The sequence below is a fragment of the Paramisgurnus dabryanus genome, chromosome 11 (genome assembly GCF_030506205.2).
Source record: "Paramisgurnus dabryanus chromosome 11, PD_genome_1.1, whole genome shotgun sequence".
Taxonomy (NCBI): domain Eukaryota; kingdom Metazoa; phylum Chordata; class Actinopteri; order Cypriniformes; family Cobitidae; genus Paramisgurnus; species Paramisgurnus dabryanus.
The window spans coordinates 13,022,318-13,043,285 of record NC_133347.1 but is presented as its reverse complement, the minus strand read 5'-3'; the positions used below and the strand labels follow the sequence as shown (position 1 = coordinate 13,043,285).

The window sequence follows — 20,968 nt, the reverse complement described above, 5'->3', positions numbered from 1 at the left end:
ACGCACACACTAAACTCAAAACAACAAACAGGTGTAGAGCCGTGGAATTAAGCGAAGCGTCCGCTGTGGTACTGCTAGTCCAACCAACTTCAGCAATCGAATCCGACCAGAGTAAAGTAGCTTCTCAGTAGCAGATACTGCCGGCTTTCGAAGCGATAAAAAGCTAATTTCCCTATTTGCACCTGCTGCTTATATACGCACCTGGCGGGGCGGCGCCAGCATTATGCAAATATCTCAATGCCAAGTTCATTGGCGTTTTAGTAGTATTCGAAGCAGATTGGTCTCTCTAAGCGAGTTCCCAATTCGTCGGTCACGACGTGACGTTGTAGTGACCGACTGAAAGGGAACTATATGACAGAGGATTACCCCTTAATGACATTTAAATGACAAATTCAATTTCTATCACTGGTAAAACGTGGTCAGATGACACCGTTATAATGGACTCATGACAGCCAATGTCAAAACCAATCACATGACAGTTCAATGTAATGTTTACCCATAAAGCTAGATAGTTTCTTGAGTTTGATAATGAATCTGCTATGTCATGTTTATTTATGACAGATTTATGACAATTTGTCATAACAAAGACATCAGACAATGTCATCTTTGCATTAAAAATGACATAACTGAACAAATGACACTTAATGACAGTTCTCATAAATGTCCAAAAAAAATCCTGCAGGATTTGCTGCAGGATGAACTTTAGCCAAAAAGAAATCCTTATTTTGTCTCTTGTTCTTGTTTTGTGTATGCGTTTGTGTTGAAACTAAATCAGGAGCGGCCAGGTGCTGGCAGCATAGCGCACTTGGAGCTGAGTGTGCAGGAGAGAGAGGGAGAGAGAAGTGAGGAAGAGGGCGAGATACAGGAGCTGACCTTCAACCCAGTGCACGCCCCTGTCATCACCCTCGGTACACACGCTGCAGGGTGAGAACTACACAGCATACAGGCACACCAACATCCCCACATCCTCAAAAAATTTCTGTTTTACACATTTATAATATTTTAACCGTGAAATGTATCTAAAAATATATATTTATAAAATATATGAATAGCTCAGATGCAAAACCCTTTAATTGCAACTGACATGTTTTAGCTGCAGTATTTTAAAGGGATAGTTCGGCCAAAAAAGATATTAAACCCATGATTTACTCACCCCCAAGCTGTCCGAGTTGCATATGTCCATCGTTTTTCAGACAAACACATTTTCGGATATTTTAGAAAATGTTTTAGATCTTTCAGTTGATTAAATGTAATGTTACGGGGTCCACGACCTTCAAGTCCAAAAAAAGTGCGTCCATCCTTCACAAAATAAATCCAAACGGCTCCAGGATGTTAAACAAAGGTCTTCTGAGGGTAATCCGCGCGGTGTGGTTGTAAAAATATCCATATTTAAAACTTTATAAACGTAAATAAATACCTTCCGGTAGCGCCGCCATCTTAGCCGCGTCCGCATTCAGGATGAGAGCTTACGCAGCCTACGGAGGCTACTCTGCTGCTGCTCTGTGCCCCCGCCCTCCGAATTTGTCATACGTCACTAAGAAAAGTGCGTTCACTACGCTAATACTCTGTCCTGAATACAGAGAGTCTAAGATGGCGGCGCTACCAGAAGGTATTTATTTTCGTTAATAAAGTTTTAAATATGGATATTTCTACAACAACACTCGTGGATTACCCTCAGAAGACCTTTGTTTATCATCCTGGAGCCGTTTGGATTTAATTTGTGACGGATGGACGCACTTTTTTTGGACTTGAAGGTCGTGGACCCCGTAATATTACATTTAATCAACTGAAAGATCTAAAACATTTTCTAAAATATCCGAAAATGTGTTTGTCTGAAAAACGATGGACATATGCAACTCGGACAGCTTGGGGTGAGTAAATCATGGGTTTAATATCGTTTTTGGCCGAACTATCCCTTTAAGGCCTTTCTGTATAAAACACTTCAAATTTGTATGTGTGCATTAGCTGTGCTTTAATGGTGTCAATTGTTTTAAAACAGTTAGTTTAAAGTAGCATAAAAAGTTTGTTAACTTAGAGTGAGATATTAATCATTTAATTCTGACCAAACACAGTGCTCCCTGACAGGTCAACAGTATTTATATTTGTCTGCTGACCCTGCAGAGACCCAAATCTCAGAACATTTTGTGATGCAGTGCATTGCCTTTTTATTTAAAATAGGAACACTTTTTTTGTATTAGTTGTTATCTGATTGAACTCTATGAAATTAAAATTGAAGTCTGAATACTAAACTGGGATGAAAAAAATTAAGTTGATTTAAAAATGAGTTTAAAGCTGTGTAAAAGAGCATTTTTGTATGTATTTTTTGAGCTCAGGCTATTTTTAGGCAGGGGGAAACATTGTCCTTGGGACATTGTGATACACTAGTCTTTGTCAGAGGAGTTTTTTAATGGTATTTCTGGGTATAATTCCAGATCCCTCTGGTATTTAGTCATTATAGCTAAACACTGATCATTGCAGGTGTTTAAATGAACACACACTGTACAAAATGCCTAAAGTAATAACACATGTTTTCTAAAGGAATACAGGTGTTCTGTACTGTTAGAACATGTAAAATATTCTACCCAGTCTCACAAAGTTTTGTGATATAGTCACGTATTTTTTTTGATTCTTTTTTCGTGCTATTATCACGAAATTTCGTGTTTTTTCGTGATCGTATAACGAATTCCTGTTTTCGTGTGATTATCACGTATTGGTTACTCAACTGCTTTTTCCTATTTTTAAACCATTGTCAATTCGGTTTAGGGTTAGATTTGGTGCTTGCATTAGAATGTCACTTTATATATTGGTTTATACTATTTTTTCTGATTTATTTTTTTATATGTCGCCTGGCGTTAGGGTTAGAGTTGGGTTTGGTTAGGGATGTCATTTTATGTAAATCTAACCCTAAACCGAAGCGACAATGGTAAGAAAATAGGACAAAACAGTTGAGTAACCAATACGTGATAATCACACGAAAACAGGAATTCATTATACGATCACGATAAAACACGAAATTTCGTGATAATAGCACGAAAAAAGAATAAAAAAAATACGTGACTATATAAGGAAATTTCGTGAGACTGGGCTGAAAATATTCTCTACCTGATCTTCCTCATAATTCTTTGTGTCTCTCTCTCTTACTCTCTCTCTCTTAGGGGCTGTGTACACCAAAACTTTTACGCCCGCGGCCAGCGCATGTTTTCAATTGTTTCCAATGGAAGCTCGGCGTTTTTCAAATAAGCCAGCAGCTAGCGGGTTTTTTCCGCGCTGAAAACCGGCGCTCGGCGGTTTTTCCGCGCTCGGCGCTGAGCGTCGAGAGTTGAAAGAGATTCAACTTGGGGAGAAAAGCTCCGCTCGTCAATGTCAGTTCTCACACGGCCGCCCAATCACAGTGGAGGAGGGGCGGGACATTACCACAGCAACCAACCGGCTCGCAGCTGAAGTATCACAGCTACCAAAGTGCAGAGCGGAAGAAAGCTGGCACTCAGCTGAAAAACAGCTGGCATTCGGCGTCCTCAAGGCGTTTTCAGCCGCGTTTAAAAGTTTTGGTGTACACAACCCCTTACTCTCTCTCTCTCTCTCTCTCTCTCTCTCTCTCTCTCTCTTTCAATTCTGATCTGATTTCTGCATGAATTTCGGAAAATAAAATTGGGCAGGCAAAAGTGAAAATAATAAGCAAACATTATTCATGTTTAATTTGGCAGAAAATGAGATCGATGCATAGGTATTATATTTTTCTTTTCAGTGGCAATTAAAAGCTCCTGATGTGAGTGTACAGTAAAGCCTAATTGTTGTATCTCCTGATGCAATGAAAGTCTATGAAAAAACACATTATGCCAAATATATTTTACTTAAAAAAAGCTCTTGTTAGACTCTCCGAAATATGATTATGTAAACAGCTTCAGTAAAGACGCAAGACGCAAGAGTTTTTACTGGGCAGGCATATTACTCAAGTTTATTGGAAACGTGTTTTGTTTTTTTAAGTCAACACCGAATGTTGTTCTGTGGAAAAACTTTTTTTTTCCGTAAAACATAATCTGCACTGTTTTGACAATACAGATATAACAGATATTTTCAATGATCATCTTTGGTTCTGTATTCCCGCTCTCAGCTCCTCCAGGTCGACCTCTCGCAGATCTCTGGCCCAGCTCTTCTCCTCTGGTTTTCCTCAGATCTTGGATCAGCAAAACCAGGTGGCCGAGGTTCTGGATCCATCTGAGCCTGTGAACTTTGACCCTCAGAGAGAAGAAGCAGATCCTCTTCAGGCCAATACTCTAATCCTGCAGTTCCTGGCCTTTACCAGGTAAGGTTTTTTATGTGTGCATCTTTGCAGGACTTTGCTGCTGTAACATGGCTGCAGGAGGCGCAATGATATTACGCAGTGCCCGAAAATAGTCCCCTAGTAACTTTCAATGGCAGGGGACTATATTCGGGCCCTGCGTAATATCATTGCAACTCCTGCAGCCATGTTACGACAACAAAGTCCTTGATTATTACACCAGAAGGAGATTATAGTTCCTAGCCATACCTGCCTAGAAAATCACAACTTTTAATTTAACGTCGGTCTTAGTACACGATGTAACTACAGAAGAGTCAAGTTTTAAATAGGAAAAATATTGAAACTCTTTGCTTATTTTAGTGTGATGCTAATGGTCTAATCAGATTCAATGGATTATGCTAAGCTATGCTAAAAGTGGTACCACCAGACCCTGAGATCGGCTGAATGGATTTCAAAATGGTAAAAATTTAATGTTTAACCTCTTGAAAAGCACCCCAATTCTGGCCCGAAACCATGAAAATACCTACTTTCACTAAAAGGGCTGTTTTTACTAAACCATTTATAGTGTAAGCATAACTGTGGTATCATTAGATAGAAGACACTTTGAGCTTCGTTTTCCATGTTTCAAAATTATTTTAAGATTAAAAAAAAAAAAGTTAGAGAGGCTGAAGTACATTGTAATAAAATTTTTTTAACACTAAAAATCTTAATGATAAATATATGTGTGAAACCTATAAATGCAATGAGGCCAAAGCCACAAGTCTAAAGAAGTTATATTTCACGTTTGAAGTCAATAGACCCAAAAATGAGGTTCTTGCAAGAGTTTTTGTAAGACTAGTGCCTTTTCTAAGTGCCAGTCAGCCACAAAATAAAAGTCTTTTGTTTAGATGCATACACGTTCGTTCTTTTTATTGTTCATCCTTATATAAGCATATATAAAATGCCGTATCCACACCAGGAACGTGCATCTGAAATCTGATGTAAACAATGGAAAATATATCCATATTTCACGGATTATACGCATTTGTGGACAACAGTGGTCATTGGATGTACTTTGTTGGAGAGTTTTTATGGGTTATTCACACATCTGAAACAGACTGGATTCGATTCGCATTCCTTATACCAGCACAAAGGTAAGGAGTCAGTTTATATTATGCATGTTGTTATCTGGACTTCTGTAATAAAATACTATATTTATGATACTAGAGCAATTTAATCTCAAAACGGACACCATACAGTGATGCTAAACCCTTAGACCTTTTAAACGATGTATAGTAGTGTTATTATTATTGTTGTTTGTACACAGTAGGCTATATATATATTGTTAGCAGCATTAAAAAAAACTGACGTCCTTCCGTCCGCGAGCTAGTGCGCGTCGAGAGGTTAACTTTAGGGGAGCTGGAAAATGAGCATATGTTCAAAAAAAGGGGAGTGTCCCTTTAACACTCAAGAATATACATGACATTGACCTATTGGCCACTGGTGTTAGAAGGAATTACTTGAAGACATTTTCTCTTATTAATCTTATCCAAATAAAGTAATACTACGTAAAAATTCCAAAACACGTCATCATTGTGTGCGAGTGTGTATGTGCACTCCCTCCCATCATTTTAATTTTCCCACTCATCTTGTGTAATTATCTGTCTCTTTGTTTACCAGATAAGTGTTGATGTGAAAACCGTACGGAGCTTCAATCTCTGTGCTTTTAATTGGTAAATTTAAGCCATTTTATTGGCTCAGAGGTCAAAAGTGATGTTTTGAGTGAATAGCACTTAAACTCCAGAATTGTGATGCAAGCGCACCCGGTGGGTCTGCCAATTGTCCGCGCTCTAAATACTTTCTATCCTTATCTAATTCTGAGTGATTGATTGCTAATCTTCCTCACAAAGAGAAAGAAAGCAATCATTCCTCCCTAATCTGTCCTTCCATTTTAATTTATTCGACTGAGGATGAAGACAAACTCGTCACATCGCCATGTCAGCTCACAAATGTCACCTAGACTTTGATTAATTAATTTATATCCCTTATTTATTTATTTATATCTTTGTTTTGTCCTCTTCTAAAATGTAGCCTGAGGTTATAAACCAGACCGGTTCGAATGGCTGAACCCAAACCGCAGAGCACCTAAGGTCTTGAGAAAAGGTGTTTTCTGAGGAGCCGAGTAATTTAGTGATGGATGATTATTGCTCACATAAAATGCAACGTGGCGTTACTGGCTAATTAAATGGGTTTAATGTTTTTTAAGAAATCTGTTTCTTCTAGAAAGACCAGCCTCTCCAAAACACAAATAACTTCATTTTTTATCGATTCTTGTGCTCCGTTAAAGAGTCAGAGTGCAGTGAATTTGCAAGAAAGTTATTGATTTCACTTTCAGGAAATGCTGAAGTTCCCCATGATTAAATGGGAGGTTTTGTTGTATGATTTACCTGCCCTTTCTAAAACCTGTCTCCAGGATTCATTAGTTCAAACTCTAGAGCAAGGACAGTTTTATTGTCTTTGATTAAATGAGAATTTCGATAGGCTGATATTTAACATAGCTGTGTAAATGATACATAGGGCCCTATTTTAACGATCCATGCACATCGTCTAAAGCGCACGGTCTAAAAGGGCGTGTCCGATTCCATTTTTGCTAATTTATCGATGGGAAAAATGGTTTGTACGCCAAGCTAAAAGGGTTGTTCCTATTTCGTAATAAGTAATGGGAGTGTTTTGGGTGTAACATGCAATAAACCAATGAGAGTCCCAGCTCTCATACCCTTTAAAAGTTGCGCTTGCGCCAATTCCATATTTAGATGAAGGAATTTGTCAAATGAAAAACTAAGCATAGGAAGAAGACCACCAGTTTAAGATTGATGTTAAAAATTTGTTTTCATTTGTATTGAAATTGTTATTTTTGGTATTAAAAGTCGTTTTCTTTCAGTCATAGAAGTAAAATTAGCAGGCTTTTAATTGCTGTAAATGTATGGATAGCCTACAATCATCGTTGTTATTTAAAAAAAAAATAGAAATATGCAAGAAAAGGTTTGAACTCTAAAAATACTTTATTTATAACAAACAGGAGATAAATAATTTACAAACGTGTGGATAGCCGAAACGTTTCAGCACTCGGACAGCGTCGTGAGTGCTTTGAAAAGCATAAAGGTTATCATCTCCACATATCCATAGGTACAAAGTCATCATATACAATAATCAGTCGGGTAAATTTTTTTTTTTTTAAATAGATGCAATATTTGCATTATTTAACGCAAAACATTTAATTACTTACCAGGCTACATGTGAAGCTGCTCTTTACGCCTTCTAACGTCTCATAATCTATCCTCATTTATGTCCAAGAGACTCAATAATAATCTTTTACATTTTAATCATTTTAATCCTTAAATTTTTATATTTAAAAACAGTTGTGTGCTGCTGCGCATTCATATGTGGGAGATAAGCAAACGCGCATCCCGTATGTAGGCAAATATTGCGCTCATTAAATAACAAAAACAGTTTCCTTAAAATAGCAGCGCGCTAACAATGCGCCTGAACACACCTCGTTTTTAGACCAGTGCGCAAATGCATTTGCTATTTCTAGAAAAAAACCCTGCATTGCGCATTGCGCCGCATTGCGCCGGCTGTATGACAGGGCCCATACTGTCTAACCTTCCAGTGGTGTGCATTGCAGGTGCACTGATCTGCTGTTAGTGGACACATTTTGGCACTTTGTGATTCCATTCGTCTTTTTTTTTTTCTATAAATGTAAAAAACTTTTAAGTTATGCATTTATTTATTTTATTTTTTTTTACCTTAATTACCCCAATTACTCCATATAAAATAACTTTTTTAAATTTATATATATATATACATATATATATATATATATATATATATATATATATATATATATATATATATATATATATAAATTTAAAAAAGTTATTTTATATGGATTTTATATGGAGTAATTGGGGTAATTAAGGTAAAAAAATACCTTAATTATATATATATATATATATATATGTATATGTATATATGCTAAAAATTCACATAAACAGGATTTTTATTAGCATCATTCCACTAATTAAAACAGTAAAAACCTTTAAAATAAGTGCCACTTTAGTTTTTTGTGCCAACCCGGAAGCTAGCCTAGAAGTTTCCCTTACAAAAAGCCCATAGATTTTTCCCATAGACTTTGTATTTTGCAAATAATAGCTTTGTGTTTAAAAAAAGTTTATGACACTGGCACATTTTGTCCAACAAGATAATCTTCACAGATAAACAAAACTTTTATACATTTTGAAGTGTATGCATTTACTAGAAATAAAAACAAAAATCAAATTTAGACTTCAAAAACTTCAAAATTCATAAAAGATGTGGTCCTCTGTGAAGATTATCTTGTTGGACAAAACAATTAAGTGCCATAAACATTTGTTAAACACAAAGCTTATTTTTTGCGATAATCCAAAAGTCTGTGAAAAATGAATTGGCATTTTGTAAAGGGAAATTTTTTCCATGCAAACACGAAAGTAAGTTAGATGTTTCATCTGATTTTAACTATCAAGTTTGTATTGAACTGCCGAGCATTCTGTCCATACACCTGACGTCTTGATTGAAGGGTAACTCTCCATCACTGCATCCTTCAGACTGGTTCTTTATGAAGGTGTCAATCAAACTGCTCTTCATCATAAAGGGATTCTGATAGACACTTCATTTATACCAGCTCTTTATAATCTTTTTCATATCATCGCTACTGTTCTCATTTATCTGTTCGTCTCAATATGTCATCATTGCTTTTCAATAATGTCACATTCTCAGATCTCACATCAGCTTTCTGTCTCTCCACAGGGTCCCTCAAGCTGGTGTGCATTCAAACTGGCCGAATTCTGTGCATTTTACCTTCCAGCTTTACCGTTTCCCCCCTGTTACAACAGAGCGACTGAAGCTGCTTGACCCAGAAAGGAGCAGTAGGATCGATGTGAAATCCCCATCTGATTCCCCTTGTGTACTCTACCTTATCAACAAGGATGGCTCATTAAGCTCTGGTATGATTATCATTCACCTTATGATTCTGAGTTCAGCACTCCGAAATACTTTTTCTTTTTATAAACCTATGTTGTTTTTGATGTGGTGGATGGCCAATTATGCAAAAAAGATGAATATTTATTTTTTAAGTTATAGTTTACCCAAAATGATGCCAAATGTTGTATTTTTTTAAATACATTTTTGTCACCTCTGTAATCTGACTGAATTCATCACTGTCTGTATAAAAAATGAATAGCTGTTTTAATCACAAAACACGCTGCGTTTTAGTAAAGAAAAGCTCTAAAGGATCAATTAGAGTTTAACTGCTCTTGGGTGAAGTCCAGTAATTACTTTCATGAAGGAGTTTTCATACAAGGTGGCCTGCTGAAGAAAAGTGAAGTGGAGTCACTTTGTTATGAACTTGGTAGTGCTGAGAAATCAGTTCTGGCTCTGTCGGTTGATATGTCTGCCAAAAATAGTTATTACCTGCCCCTGATGTGAGTTATTTTTATCAATAGTTTCTCACGAACTAGCAAACGCCGATATTTCATAACACATTAAAATGTAGAGCACTCCTTTTCCCACAGTTGAAGTGGGGCTTTACTCCTCTGTTTCATCGTAATGGCGTTGGCCAAAGCTCCTTGCATCGATTCATTTGGAAGCTGTTATGTATTGGCTTAGAACCAGTGCTGCCCAATTAATTGAAATCATGATATGACCTTGTGCGATTATTAAACCTAGGGAGTTCAGCGGGAAGGAAATGTACTCTGTTCAATCTGTAATTCTGCTTCACATAGTCAAATCATATGCCAGGTTTATGATATTGTGTTTTTAGAGTGGCCCACTGTGAGTTTGCTCTTTAAATTGCTTACCCGTGCTTTGTTAACACAAACCTCTGCAGGATCACTAATATTTTCAAGTAGTTACAAACATTTGAACCACTGCACGTTGTCAGGTTGAAATGCATTTTTTAAAGCGTTTTTCACAAATGACATAGTTGCAAAGAAGCTTTACAGAAAATATGTACTTGAACAAACAGTAGAGAGATAAAGCTGTATAGAATAAATAAATAAAAATTGATTGAAAACAGTAAAGTTATAAAAAACAAAGAATACAAAGCTGACAATGCGACATAGGTTATACAAAAGGAGAAGCTGAAAGAATTTGATTTGAAAAGAAAAACGTTTTAAAGTATCATATTGTCAAAGAAACACAGAAGAAAAACTTTATCTTCCCTTCAAAATAAAGGAATGCCACTTGAACTGTAAGAAATTAGAACAATATGAAAGAAATTTAAATATGTGCCCCTGGACCACAAAACCTATATACAAAAAATATAAACAGAATAAATAAGCTTTCTATTGATTTATGGTTTGTCATACAACTATTTGAAATCTGGAATCTGAGGGTGCAAAAAAATCAAAATATTGAGAAAATCGCCTTTCATTTTGTCCAAATGAAGTGCTTGACAACTGCATTCACTGACATAAATAAAGTTTTGATATATTTTCAGTAGGAAATCTTTATTGAACATGATCTTTACATATTATCATAATAATTAAATAAAAGAAAAATAATTAAAAGAAAAATCTATCATTCTGACCCATACAATGTATTGTTGGCTATTGCTACAAATATACCCGTGCGACCCAAGACTGGTTTTGTTGTCCAGGGTCACATACACTCACCAAAAGGATTATTAGGAACACATGTTCAATTTCTCATTAATGCAATTATCTAATCAACCAATCACATGGCAGTTGCTTCAATGCATTTAGGGGTGTGGTCCTGGTCAAGACAATCTCCTGAACTCCAAACTGAATGTCAGAATGGGAAAGAAAGGTGATTTAAGCAATTTTGAGCGTGGCATGGTTGTTGGTGCCAGACTGGCCGCTCTGTGTATTTCACAATCTGCTCAGTTACTGGGATTTTCATGCACAACCATTTCTAGGGTTTACAAAGAATGGTGTGAAAAAGGGAAAACGTCCAGTATGCGGCAGTCCTGTGGGCAAAAATGCCTTGTTGATGCTAGAGGTCAGAGGAGAATGGACCGACTGATTCAAGCTGATAGAAGAGCAACTTTGACTGAAATAACCACTCGTTACAATCGTGGTATGCAGCAAAGCATTTGTGAAGCCACAACACGCACAACCTTGAGGCGGATGGGCTACAACAGAAGAAAACCACACTGGGTACCCCTCATCTCCGCTACAAACAGGAAAAAGAGGCTACAATTTGCACAAGCTAACCAAAATTCGACAGTTGAAAACTGGAAAAAATGTTGCCTGGTCTGATGAGTCTCGATTTCTGTTGAGACATTCAGATGGTAGAGTCAGAATTTGGCGTAAACAGAATGAGAACATGGATCCATCATGCCTTGTTACCACTGTGCAGGCTGATGGTGTAAGGGGCTGGACACACCAAAACTTTTAAACGCGGCTGAAAACGCCTTGAGGACGCCGAATGCCAGCTGTTTTTCAGCTGAGTGCCAGCTTTCTTCAGCTGAGCACTTTGGTAGCTGTGATACTTCAGCTGCGAGCCGGTTGGTTGCTGTGGTAATGTCCCGCCCCTCCTCCACTGTGATTGGGCGGCCGTGTGAGAACTGACATTGACGAGCGGAGCTTTTCTCCCAAAGTTGAATCTCTTTCAACTCTCGACGCTCAGCACCGAGCGCGGAAAAACCGCAGAGCGCCGGTTTTCAGCGTGAAAAAGACCCGCTAGCTGCTGGCTTATTTGAAAAACGCCAAGCTTCCATTGGAAACAATTAAAAACATGCGCCGGCCGCAAGCGTAAAAGTTTTGGTGTACACAACCCCTAATGGTGTTGGGGATGTTTTCTTGGCACACTTTAGGCCCCTTAGTGCCAATTGGGCATCGTTTAAATGCCACGGCCTACCTAAGCATTGTTTCTGACCATGTCCATCCCTTTATGACTACCATGTACCCATCCTCTGATGGCTACTTCCAGCAGGATAATGCACCATGTCACAAAGCTTGAATCATTTCAAATTGGTTTCTTGAACATGACAATGAGTTCACTGTACTAAAATGGCCCCCACAGTCACCAGATCTTAACCCAATAGAGCATTTTTGGGATGTGGTGGACCGGGAGCTTCGTGCACTGGATGTGCATCCCAAAAATCTCCATCAACTGCAAGATGCTATCTAATCAATATGGGCCAACATTTATAAAGAATGCTTTCAGCACCTTGATGAATCAATGCCACGTAGAATTAAGGCAGTTCTGAAGGGGAAAGGGGGTCAAACACAGTATTAGTATGGTGTTCCTAATAATCCTTTAGGTGAATGTATACTGTATGAAATAAAATACTTATTTCTTCAAGCTGCAAACGGCTGTTTCAAATTTTGTTTTTTAACATCACGAAATTTAGATAACATGTTATTGTATAACTATATTCACAAAATAATCACTATGATTATTATTATGTTTTGCCAAATTTTGCAGCCCTACTAGATATAGTATCCAGTAAGGTGGAACACACATTACATAAGAATCTCTCATAAGTAGGCTGCCTCTCATTTGCCTGCTGTGAACAGCAGAGAAGAATGAAAAAAATAAAGCCAGAAGAATAGATGAAGGGTGGTGGAGTAAGAAAGCAGAAGACATAAGATAGCATAATAAAAGAGAGTTGGGGGGGCTAACAGCCTGTTTTCAGACTTTTTCGTTTTAGAAGTTTTAACAACAGACAGAATATCATGCATAAAAGATACATAGTATAATAAAAAAAATATGGTCCTAATAGCACTAAAAGTGGTTCACTTGCTCGTAATTATAGGGGAACCATTTTAGTGCTAAACATCTCCTATGTAGAACCTGTGTAGGGTTTTTACTGTCCCTTTAAGCATTATTTTTACTTTCCATTAGCTTGTTTTGCTTGTCAAGATTAAAATTTGATCCATGGTCTGTTGTGTTCATTTTTGGTTATTTGGATTTGTGTTCAATACCAACCCGCCTGACCCCCATCAATCAGCCTCAGTCATTCCAGTACCCTACGTCAGAGTGTCCTTGCTTAACTCTGTACAGTTTGTTCTGAATCTTTTGGCGGCATTTGATGCTGTCGCCAGCAAACTATTGATCTCTAAAATGGCAGAGATGCTCATTTCCAGGTCATTGGCCCTTTCCAGCGTATATCCTACAGTACCTAGACGACAGTTTGTACCAAGTCAGCTAGAAAGTTTTGTCTTCTTACCTTGCACCCCACCCTGAGGAACCCTGCATAGACCTTCGCCTTTCTCTTTTTTAAACCAGATCAATCATAAAAGTTATCCAATCATATTCAGGGTTCCCACGGGTCCTTGAAATCCTTGAAAGTTTGTGAATCTGGGTGGGAAGTTTTTGAAAATATACATACATAGATACAGGTCATTGAAAGTGCTTGAATCTATTTTATGCAAGAAGGTTTCTGGGGGAAAAATCCATATTATTCCCTGTGTAGTGTAGGATATTATCATAAAATTTCTAGACTTTTTAAGCACATGTGCTAAACTGTTCGCTTTAAATGCTTGTACTGTATCTTTTCTATGCGAATGGAGATTCATACCAAAATGCTTTTTTGCATAGTTGTGTTTGACACATGAAAACGTCTTGGGTTATGTATGTAACTGTGGTTCCCTGAGAAGGGAACGAGACGCTGCGTCTCCCTTGCCATACTTCCTGCCTCCCTGTAACACCGTCTTTGGCAATATTTCAGATAGCGATATACTTCCTGGCTCCCGCATCACCTTGTCTTTGTAGTTAAGCCTCACCATTGGTTGAATTTGATATACACATTCAGACGCACTTACCCTTGGAGGCGTCCCCAAATTGTCACCGCAGTCACGCAGCGCGAGTTTCCTCGAAAAGGAACTGTAACAATGTATCATAAAAGGTACTCGATGTAACCTTGCTCGTACTTTAAATGTGTCCCCACATTTAGTCCTTGAATTTGAGGGTATTGGACCCTGAAAGTTCTTAAAAGGTCCTTAAATTTAAAGTTAACTAAGGTGTGGGAACCCTGCATATTGCGTCTTGTTCAAATCAGTTTCTGTCTCTGCATCTGTGGGACTCATAATTACTTTTAATGTATCAAAATATTGTATCTCTTTCTGAAGTTACAATTGAACTTGAAATCACAGTTTCTCAGTTTTGCTACCCAACCACACACACTGGTGGTTGAGGAAATTCCCCCATTCATATGTAAAGCGCTTTGAGTACTGAGAAAAGCGCTATATAAATGTAAGGAATTATTATTATTAAACACAGGTCTACACATTGGAAACCAATATTTGCAATAATTCTAGACGAATTTTGGCTTTTACTGCTGGCCTGGCAGTTTTAGTGATCTTGCTCCCCGGTGCTTTCAATACTTCATTATGCTTTGTAACCCACCACTACAGATTTGTTGCCTAGCCCCACTCCACATGAAGTAATCCTAGTTGATCCAGTGCTTTCTGCATTGTTATTCAAAAACGTAAATGTAATGGTGCAAAAGCATTAGGAAAACTGATTACAGTCATCAGTTTGAACCGGAAGCATGTGGGAGCACATGAAAATATGAGAGCCTGATATTCATGACTGACGGTGAGTGAGAGTGGGAGAAAGCAAGTGTTTTTGTCAAAATGTACCGTAAATAGCACTTGATGGCGGCAGTCTACCGAGATCAAACAGGTTAGTTTTTACCTAAAAATGCTTGATTGCTTTCATCAGCCCTACTTCACCCACCTCAGATTTGTGTTAAAGTCTGAATATTTTATCTACTCTTTATAAAATTCACCTCTAATTACCTTCTGATTCAATATTTAATCTACATATTTAATCACAGATCTTTTCCTGTACCATCCTTTCTTTTTCTATTGACTCAGGTTGTCCAGGTCTGCAGCTGCAGTACAGAGTTGACCCACTATTCCTAAAGCCGGGTGAGCGGGCATGGTTCCTGCGATACCTGGCTCTACATTCCCTGCAGATTGATGTGTGGGACAGTGAATCATTACTCCTAATTGGCTCAGCTGCTGTGGAGCTGAAGGTACAGGAAACATTGTGTTACATTCACGGCAAAATAGTTGGATGATCAAAAATGAATGTTGTTCTAAAAACACATGCATGGAGTTATAAAAAATTTTGTTTAGATAGTTTAGTGATCTATCTAATCACTGTTAGATAGATGTGTATGGTGGAGAAACTGACAGAGTAACAATAAAGACATTTACTGAACATGCATGCCAAATAAATCCTGGTAACAGTTTGCTTCATTCGTACACGACTTTTACCCAACACTGTTTCTAGTATTTACACAACCTACATGTTGTCTGCATATTAAGCATAAGTAGTGCATGCAAACATGCTTGATGACTAATATGAAAATATGAAGAGTTTGGTTCCAAAATGTGAGAAATGCAATTTTTTAAAATTGTATTAGTTATCGCCCAAATTAGTATTGTATCAGGTAGGTATTCTTTATTTTACGCAAAATCTGCCGTGTTATTCCGTGTCATCTTTTCTCCGTTTTTCCAAACCGTGACAAACACCCATAGACTGTAAATAAAGATGGAGGACGCGACGTCGCCTCCCACCATTGTAATGAATTGAAGCCAAAAATGTCCGACCACGGTCACCGCCATGTCACGTAAAAACGTCAGTTTGGAGCCAAGGCATGCGCAGAAGGAATCGTCCGTGGAGACAGAGGCGGAGCCGTGGTATCAAACTTCCGCCCAAACGCTCGCGCGACCAATTCAACCACGCCAATCATAACGACACGCCACTATAGCATCAAATAACTAGCTTAAATGAAACTTACCACAATAATGAACACTTGAACATATATCAGCTGATAACAACTACTTAAAAGGACCAAAACCATCTTTCGGAAATTTTTATTTTAAGTGTAAATATTTTTTTTATTTAGAGCAGAGTCCTATTCGTTTGAATGTAGAGGGCGGGGTTTATGACTTGTACTGTAGCCAGCCACCAGGGGGCGATCAAAGAGCTAGAGGCTTCACTTTTCAAGGCTTATGAGGCACACCCGCAAACACCAGTCCTTTGCAGAATGCAATAAATCCACTTAATCAATCACAGAGCACCATTCCACACATTGTAAACATAAATGGCAACGCTTTGAATACATACAGAATCCTAGTTATCCTCATCTACTTTGTACTTCGTGATCAACAAACAAACATAAAAATTGTAATTTTGATGGCCTTGATTAACCTGTGGTGGTTTTCTGGGGCGGGGAAGAAACATAAGCCATCAAAATCGAATAATTTACTTGAGAGCCACTCGGGCGAAGGAAAAATGCCGGATGTTGCTTGTTCTCACACGACAGCATGAAGCTTCTGTCATGCTAACACCTTGACCCCAGGGGATCTTATGAAAAACTTTCCATTATTTTACGCGAAGTCAACCAAAATCGAGCAGGACCAAAACATTTTACAGCTGATCGCTGTCAAAAAGGTTCAGAGATGACGTCCCAAGAATAACAGCAGAAATGACAGTGTTCTTAATATGACAAAGTAAGTGTTTTAATTAATGCCATTAATGTTTATTTTTAATATGTTTTAATATTAATGTTTATTTCATCAAATCAGTGTATACCACTAGTCAACTAAATGAATATAACATGGCAAAGATGAATGCACTATTATATATTGATTCAATAGATTTATAACATTAAAAAAAACTTGTCATGGATTTATTGCATTTTGCAGAAAAAAAATCAGTTTTTATAATAAATCTATAAAAAATATCTAATTATGGTTTTGAATTTTTATGTTATTATAACCTAAAGATGCTATGTGAATGTTTGTAACAGAAAATAGTGGTTCCCCTTCGAGGGAACTCGAGCTGCGTCGCCGAAGCTACGCTATGGGAACGCCCTCTGCGTGATTGCGTCTGAAGCACGTATGTCAAATCAGTCCAATGGTCAAGTGACACGTCATAGGCGGGTGACGTGGGAACCAGGAAGCTATAAAAAGAGCACCCAGCAAGCCAACTTCAGCTCTTTGTGCCTCAGCAAGCGAGTGTGTGTCATTATCATGTCTAAGTCCAAACAAAGTTTTAAGGAGTGTGCTTCCCCGTGTCCTCGTTTCATTACGAGCGAGGACTCGCATCATCTCTGTGTTATGTGCCTCGGGGCACAACACGCACGATCATCTCTTGAGAGGGGTGGTTGTGCACATTGTGATAGGATGCCGCTCCGTACGTTGCGCTCGCGGCTCGCACTCTTCGAGGAGGGTGGGGAGCCGCGTGTTCCCCACGGTTCTGGCCCCGCTGCTGCCGAGGCAGAGCGGAAGCTGCGATCGTGGGGATCACAACTAGATCTCGCGGACGAGCTTGAGACGGGTCTCCCCCTTTCTCAGCCTTCACCCGCGGGATCTAGTGCCCCGTCTCTGGATTCGGAAGCACGCGCTGCGGTTTCTTCCGCCCAGGGTGGGAGCCCAGATTTGCATTTATCGTCGTCCGAGGAAGTCGATATTATGTCTGTCGACGTGGTGGACGCTGAGGAGCCTTCTCATTCGTCCCCCGCGTTCGATGATTTGATGGAGGTTGTTACTAATGCCGTGGCTCGCTTAAAATTAGACTGGCCGGCGGAGACTCAGAGCGCGCGTCCTCAGAGTATGTTAGATGAGCGCTTTTTAAAACAGAAACCTCAACCTTCGCGGCGCAACATGCCTTTCTTTCCTGATCTCCACAGCGAGCTGTCGAGATCATGGAAAGCTCCGTATTCAGCCCGTGTTCATACCCCTCACGCCACCATGTATTCCAACATTGTGGGGATGGGTGAGCACGGATATTTAACGATGCCCCGGGTGGAGCAGACGCTTGCGGGCTATCTCTCCCCCGCTGCGGCGTCATCATTAAAATCGCCTTCGCTTCCCACGAAACCGGTTAGGTTAACCTCATCTTTAGTGGGTAAAGCTTATAAGTCTGCAGGGCAGGCTGGGGCTTCACTGCATACCTTAGCTGTCTTACAGGCGTACCAAGCAGAACTGCTTAAAGATTTAGGTGCTCTTGATTATAGGGCTGCTGGGCGGGAGCAGCCATCGACATCATATAGAGCATCGCAAAAGCATAGTGTTGCCACTCGTGGTCCCCCTCAAAAAAACTGGGGTTCGGGCGGTCGCGCTCAGACATCATCCAAGCAGAAAACAGACCTGAGGGCTGTTATTATGGCGAGGAAGGCGTCGGCTAAAAGAAGTCCTGAGGGACGTAGTGTCATATTTCCGAGGGCAGCCCCCAATCGGGGAGAGCCGGCAGTCACCTCACAACACGGTGCCCGTCTCTCCTCGATGCCCTCGGGATGCCAGTGTGTTAACCCCGCCGCGGTGTGTGTTTCGGGGCACAGCGGCTTCATATTCTTGTGTGACTCGTGCGCGGGGCACGCAACACCTCTCTCCGAGGAGGGAGGCATTAATATCACCCAGGTTGAACCCTGCCAGTTTGGTTCAGGGCACCGGGAAAAGTTTAAGCAGTACACAAAAAGCCAGTCTCGAGAGGCTGGTCCCCCTTATAGAAAATTTGGCAGCGTGGAAACTCCTGCCAAACGTGTCTCAGTGGGTTCTGCAAATAATAGAAAAGGGCTACAAAATTCAGTTTTGCAACTAGCCACCCCAATTCAACGGCGTGTTATCTACCATAGTGGGTGCTGGGCAGACTCTAACAATGGAACAAGAAGTAAAAACTCTCTTGTGCAAGGAAGCCATAGAATGTGTTCCTCCTCACAACAGGGAGTCAGGGTTTTACAGCCGCTATTTCATAGTTCCAAAGAAAGACGGGGGGTTACGTCCGATTTTAGATCTACGTCATCTGAACCGGTCTGTTGCAAAACTAAAGTTCAAGATGTTAACTATAAAGCAGATCGTCACACAAATCAGATCCGAGGACTGGTTTGTGACGATAGATCTAAAAGACGCGTATTTTCACATATCTATCCTCCCGCAACACAGGAGATTCCTGAGGTTCGCCTTCGGGGGCGTGGCTTACCAATATCGGGTTCTCCCTTTCGGTCTATCTCTGTCACCCCGTACATTTACAAAGTGCATGGATGCAGCGCTGGCTCCATTACGACTCCGGGGCATCCGTGTCTTAAACTACATAGACGATTGGCTAATTTTAGCCCAATCAGAGAGTATGGCAGCGCAGCATCGAGATGCTGTGCTGACCCACATGAGAGAACTGGGGTTAAGGCTAAATGCAAAGAAAAGCATGCTCTCTCCAGTACAGAGGACAGCTTTTCTTGGCGTTATATGGGATTCAACGACAATGCAGGCACATCTGTCCCCTGCTCGTGTGGAATCCATTCTTTTGGCTGTAGGCAGAGTGAAGTTAGGCCAGTCACACACTGTAAAACAATTTCAGAGGTTGTTGGGGCTCATGGCAGCAGCGTCCAATGTGATACCCCTTGGGCTGCTTCACATGAGACCGCTACAGTGGTGGCTCAAAACCAAAGGGTTTTCCCCGAGGGGCAACCCGTTCCGTCTGATCAAGGTCACGCGCAGATGTCTTCGTGCCTTAGATCTTTGGAAGAGACCATGGTTTCTCTCCCAAGGACTGATGTTGGGGGCTCAGTTCCGTCGAGTTACGATGACAACGGATGCTTCCCTCACAGGCTGGGGAGCAACTATGGGGAGCCATCTGGCTCATGGATTATGGGGGGCCAGGCAGCTCAGCTGGCATATAAATTGCCTAGAGATGATGGCAGTGTTCTACGCCCTGAGATGTTTCATCCCTCACCTGCGGGGCCATCACGTGTTAGTCCGGACAGACAATACGTCGGTAGTCGCGTACATCAACCACCAGGGGGGTTTGCGTTCACGCCCTTTGTACAAATTGGCGCGCCATATCCTTCTGTGGACACAGGGGAAGTTGCTGTCCCTCAGAGCAGTGTACATTCCCGGGTGTCTGAATCAGGGAGCAGACGTCCTGTCGAGACAGGGGCTGAGGCCCGGGGAGTGGAGGCTCCACCCTCAGGTGGTGGAGTCCATCTGGGCGAGATTTTACCAGGCGGAAGTGGATCTGTTTGCGTCCAGAGAGACGACACACTGTCCGCTATGGTTTTCTCTCACACTTCCAGCACCGCTGGGACTGGATGCCATGGTTCAGCCGTGGCCGAGGCTACGGCTGTACGCTTTTCCCCCGATCGCTCTGCTCCCGGGAGTTCTGGAAAGGGTTCGTCGCAACAACGTCCGCTTGTTGTTGGTTGCCCCACTCTGGCCGAACCGAATATGGTTCTCGGACCTGGTGTCCCTCCTCGACGACTCACCTTGGGAAATACCCGTCAGGAGGGATCTCCTCTCTCTGGCGGGTGGCTCGATTCTTCACCCCCGCCCAGAGTTATGGAAACTGTGGGTCTGGCCACTGAGGGGGCCAGACTCATAGAATCTGGTCTCTCAGCTGAGGCTGCTGAGACCATTCTTCACTCCAGAGCTCCCTCCACGAGGAAGCTTTATGCCTTTAAATGGAGAGTCTTTACTTCCTGGTGCAGCAAACACCTGCATGACCCTGTGAACTGCCCAATTGGTACAGTCTTGGAGTTTCTGCAGGAAAAGTTCACCACAGGGTTATCTCCTTCTACACTGAAGGTGTATGTGGCGGCCATCTCGGCTTACCATGTTCCTTTGGTCGGGCAATCCCTTGGGAGAGACCCGCTGGTGGTTCGCTTCCTTCGTGGCACTCGGAGGCTGAGGCCTGTAG

The 20,968-nt window shown here is 40.6% G+C and overlaps 1 protein-coding gene across 2 annotated transcripts in view; it reads left to right on the top strand.

Annotated features, from left to right (window-relative positions):
• The window catches only part of nphp4 (nephronophthisis 4), a 385,328-nt gene that overhangs the window by 330,682 nt on the left and 33,678 nt on the right, over positions 1 to 20,968 (top strand). For both annotated transcript variants that reach the window (XM_065246844.2, XM_065246843.2), the window contains exons 13-16: positions 776 to 924; positions 4,112 to 4,303; positions 9,104 to 9,300; positions 15,142 to 15,302. In XM_065246844.2, the coding sequence (XP_065102916.1) occupies positions 776 to 924; positions 4,112 to 4,303; positions 9,104 to 9,300; positions 15,142 to 15,302 (699 nt within the window). The remainder of the gene's footprint in view (positions 1 to 775; positions 925 to 4,111; positions 4,304 to 9,103; positions 9,301 to 15,141; positions 15,303 to 20,968) is intronic.